Source organism: Erigeron canadensis, chromosome 8, assembly GCF_010389155.1.
Source record: "Erigeron canadensis isolate Cc75 chromosome 8, C_canadensis_v1, whole genome shotgun sequence".
Lineage (NCBI taxonomy): Eukaryota > Viridiplantae > Streptophyta > Magnoliopsida > Asterales > Asteraceae > Erigeron > Erigeron canadensis.
This window is the reverse complement of record NC_057768.1, coordinates 4,576,025-4,580,927: the sequence shown is the minus strand read 5'-3', so window position 1 is coordinate 4,580,927 and position 4,903 is coordinate 4,576,025. Positions and strand designations below refer to the sequence as shown.

General features: G+C 36.1%; 1 protein-coding gene across 1 annotated transcript; it reads right to left on the bottom strand.

Annotated features, from left to right (window-relative positions):
* Positions 1 to 1,181: 1,181 nt before the first annotated feature.
* LOC122610133 (receptor-like protein 6) lies at positions 1,182 to 4,239 on the bottom strand. The gene is made up of 2 exons (XM_043783127.1): positions 1,437 to 4,239; positions 1,182 to 1,358 (listed from the first exon to the last, which is right to left on the bottom strand). The coding sequence occupies exon 1, from the start codon at positions 4,237 to 4,239 to the stop codon at positions 1,456 to 1,458; it is 2,784 nt and encodes a 927-aa protein (XP_043639062.1). The 3' UTR covers positions 1,182 to 1,358; positions 1,437 to 1,455.
* Between the last annotated feature and the right edge of the window lie 664 nt (positions 4,240 to 4,903).

Sequence of the window (4,903 nt, the reverse complement as noted above, 5' to 3'; positions counted from 1 at the left end):
TTTACTTTTTAACTTTTGCCACGAAAATTTCATTTTTTTTATAACTTTGCACATGTTTACATGTTACGTAATGTCTCCCGGGGACAAAATAGCGTTACTTGAAATCCGTGCGTCCATGTTTTTCAACAACATCAGTCCCTGTTGTTTAATAGTTTGCAATAACAGTCCTCTTTTTTAACGATCGTTACATTCTGTTTGAGTTTTTAACGAATTTTTCAGCATTATTAGTCCATGTCGTTTAATATATTGCAACAGTAGTCCTCTTTTTTAATGGCCGTTAATTTTTGTTTGAGTTTCTAACGGTTAACAATAACGGATGAAAATGAGGTCCTTTTTTCTAACTAAGAGTTAAGTCTTTTTTCTCAAATGGGTGTTAACCATCGTTGGATGGTATTTTAGTGTAGAGAGTTACAAAAAACTAATGCAAATCATGTCCATTTTACTCAAATGAGTTTGTTTATTTGTTTTACGTTTTTACTTTTGCTTTATACTTTTAACTAAAGTTGTCGTTCTTTAAATTGTTTTTGGCTTTTTACAATATATTGTACAAAGTTAATATGATATCCGCGTTAATCTGTCTTTCTATTTTGTACAGTTTCTACATTGATTTATATGATATATTCCATTTCTTTTCATATTTCACATATAATATTATAGTTTTAGTATGTTTTCATTTTTTTTTTTTCCGTTTTGCCACATTTTTTTTTCAATTAAACATATATATTTTACATTTGTACTCTATCATACATTTTCGGACATGCGTTTAAACAAAAAACAAACGAGTCTATCTCCCGTGTGTACAAGGTTTTCGAAAACAACGTTATGTCTTCCGGGGCGAAGCCCGGGTAATGTAACTAGTTATGTAGAAGATACAACAAAGGCTAATTAAGTTGAATGTATGATAGGATGACGCTACCGGCTTTTTTTTTTTTTTTTTTTCTTTCTTTTTTTTAGTTATTTCAATTTAGAGCATCACATTAAAGAGGAAGAAGGCAGTGTGGCCATGCTGCCGTGCTGGGTAACATTGGTTCCATAGTTTACCATTGTGTAGCATTATTGCAATCAACTTGTTCAAGATATGCTCTATAAAATTGATAGAGCATTTCTTATAGAGGTTCACGACGCTTGACTGTTGTCTTGCTATACTATATTTTGGCGGGATTGCGTGTCTTTGAACGATGTATCAAGGAAGATTATTTATAGATTCTAAAGTTCTTGTATTAACACATAGTATCCACTCTACAAACTAAGCAATAAATCCTAACAACAATGTACTAAAATTACAATGTAATTCCAAACGGACTAGAAATATGAATCTACATGATTCCGAAGGTCCAAGTGCGCCCAAAACTCTTTACCTGGATAAAACAAAAATTATAACAAGTTTAATTGTATTGCACAATTTGGAGAAAAAGAAAAACATGTTCATTACATACCTTTTTCTAATAACAAATTTCATCTTCCTATATATATGCATCTTTTCTTGTTTCTGTTCTTTAAGATCATATGCTCCCATGCATCAAAAATTGCATTGAACCACATTGGTCTTCCGGTTGACAACATGAAATATCCCATTACTAATCCAATTAGAGTCCCACAGCCATATCCCAACGTCACCACTCTCCATGTAAACCAATTCTCTTCTTCATCGTCATCTGCATCACCTTCGACATTCTCATGGCACCTTTTAGGCAATGGAAGACCACAAAGTTTTGGGTTCCCGGAAAATGAGCTACTTCCAAATGTGTTAAACTGATTTCCAACTGGAATGCGACCCATGAGATGGTTTTGGGAGAGATTTAAGTATTCAAGAAACGTCAAGTCCACAAGGCTTTGAGGGATCTCTCCTGTGAGCTGGTTACAAGACAGATCTAATGATTCAATCTCTGAAAGATCCCCTAGAGCATGTGGAATTTGACCAGTGAGACTGTTGCGGGATAAATTGAGCACTATCATTGAGTTAAGACTTCCGATAATACTTGGAATCTCTCCTTCAAATCTGTTATCCGATAAATCAATAATTGTGTATTCAACTAAAATTTTTTGAAAACGCTGCTCTACTCCTTTCACTGTGAAAGTGATAGAATAATACAAATATTCTTGTTTTGTTCTCTTCATTCCTAAAACTTTCATGGCATTGAAGTTTTGGAAGTATTTTTGAGGGAGTTGGCCTACAAACCAATTTTGAGAAATGTCAAGAACTCGTAAACTTTGGAATGGCACTTTTATTGTAGAAGGGGTTTCAATGATGCCATGGAAGTTGTTTGACTTGAGGACGACAACCTGCAGTTTTGGAAGAGATCCTAACCAGTACGGGAATGTACCATTTAATTGATTGTTTCCCAAATCAATTACTTCCAAGGATTGACATTTGGACAAGGAACTTGGCAACCCTCCTTCTAGTTCATTTCCATTCATAATAAGCCCTTGTAATCTTCCACAGTCCATGAATGCATTTGGTATGGTTCCTTGGAAAAAATTATTCCCCAGATTCATGACACGAAGAGAATGGGTGATATTTCCAATGCATTGTGGAATCACTCCATCGAAGCTATTATTTGACACATCGATAAACATTAGATTGCTCAAATTGCAAATTGATCGAGGGAATGGTCCCTGAATCAGGTTGGATGAAAGTTGTAGTTCTTGGAGTCCATACCACTGAAAAAGTGGCAAGCCTGTTATAAAGTTATTTGAGAGACTCAAAACCTTCAACTGGCTACCTCCCATCACCCCAGCCCAGTGAGGAATGTGGCCATGGATTTCGTTCCTGGATAGATCTAAATATTGAAGATTTCTCATGGATCTTAGGGAATCGGGAAACACCTTTATCTTGCAAGAGGCTAAACTTAAGACCTCCAAATTTGGGTTGACATGATAATTAGCATCATTGGTCATAACAGACACGCCGCTGTAGGAGAGAATGAGGTTTTTAAGGCTTGTGAGACTCGATAACAATGCATCCAACTCCCAGCGACCGCTCAAGTTATTATGTGAAAGGTCTAGGGCAGTGAGGTTGGTTAGTTGACAAAATGTATGAAGATTGGGCACTTTGTCATGGACATCAATATGGTCAGCAAATTGATTATAAGCAAGGGATAACTGTTCTAATGATCGAAGAGAAAATAGCGAAGATGGCAACATCCCATTGAGTTTGTTATTTGATAAGTCTAGATAGATAAGATATGAGAGGCTACCTATAGATTGGGGAATGGACCCGCTAAAACCACAATGTGAGAGAACCAGGTACCTTAAAGACTTTAATCGTCCGATTGAGTCAGGGATCTCTCCGGATAAGTTGGTGGATGATAGACCTAAGAATGTAAGAGGAGGGATGGTTGTGCTGGGGGTAACTATGGACAGTGAACCAGTAAGGTTAGGGTTTCCTGACATTTCGAGCCCTTCTAAATACTGAAGATTGAAGATGTTAAGAGGTAATTTCCCATGCAAACCAGTACCACGAAGATTCAATGTTTTCAAAGAGGAAGAAGATATAGTAAGATATGTTGGCAAGATACCTATATTAACACCAGTAACCCCAAGGTGTCTCAGTAGAGTAGAATTTTGAAGGAGACCGTTAAAACTATGAGGTTTAATGCTCAAATTACAATACAGTCTCCCACAAAGATCAAGTGAAACTAATTTTGGAAGAAGTGAGACTTCCCAAGGGACTTGGCCTGCTAAACTGTTAAGGGATAAGTCGAGTATTTCCAAAGATTGAAGTTTAAAAATGTTAACAGGTAAGTTTCCTTGCAATCCAGTCTGGTGAAGATTTAGTATTTTTAAAGAAGAAGAAGATATATTAAGATTAGTAGGTAAAAATGAAGATATATTGACAGATGAAAGCGAAAGTTCTTCCAAAGTAGTAGAATTTTGAAGCAGATTAATGAAAGCATGAGGTTCAAAATTGAATGTATTCCAAGACAGATCGAGATACACCAACTTATGAAGAAGTGTGATGTCCATTGGAACTTGGCCATAAAACCCACCATAAGACATGTCGAGAAGTGTGAGAGTATTTGAGAGCTTACCAATTTCACGTGGAAGTTGAGAACCACTAAAATCATTGTAACCCAGGGCGAGTCTTTGAAGGCGGGGAAGATTGAAGAGGGACGTGTTGGAATGGATGGTACCTTGTAGCATACCACATCTAAGGTCTAGACCGATAACATCACCGGTAGAGTGGTCGCAAGTCACTCTGTCCCACTCACAACAATCTGCGCTAGTGTTCCAATCCATCATAATTGGATAATAACCCGTAGAACCTAGCCAAACTTGACATGGAGAATATCTGGGACTATCGATTGAAAAGTTGATAGAGGTAAGGCTTTGTTTAAAAAGAACCAAAGTAAGTTTTTGCTGTGGAGAGCATTTATAAACAGTGCTGGTATTCAGATAAGAAGAAGAAGAAGAAGCACAACAGATGAAAAGTGCTAAAAGAAATAAGTGTAGCAACATATTTAAAGAACTCATTCTCTTTAATTGAACATATATGTCTACTTGCTATAATAAACCATTCACACTTGTAACCAATATATATACTCGCATTAGCAGGTATCAGATGTACGTTTGTATCTGGGCTATCGGTATTTCTAACCGTGAGACTAATTCAACTTGAACAAGTCTTTCAATCGGTAGGCCTTATGATTTCAACTTTGTTGTCTGGTTATGCAAAATTTCTACAAGAATCTTTTGATGAAATGTCTTCAAATTAATTTGATATATATACTAGTGGTCCATAATAATGCTTCTCAACTTAAGACCAGCGCGCATATAGTGATTATGGTTATGCAAATCATCAAATGGGAATGGTATTCAAATAAAGATCAATGTACGAACTTGCATGGTGACCATCAGTAAGTCAGAAGTTAGTTTCATGATTACTTATGAAATCAACAAAATT

Bases quoted from the DNA above. Each gene is read 5' to 3' on its own strand.
- LOC122610133 (XM_043783127.1), bottom strand. From the start codon at position 4,239: ATGGATTGGAACACTAGCGCAGATTGTTGTGAGTGGGACAGAGTGACT.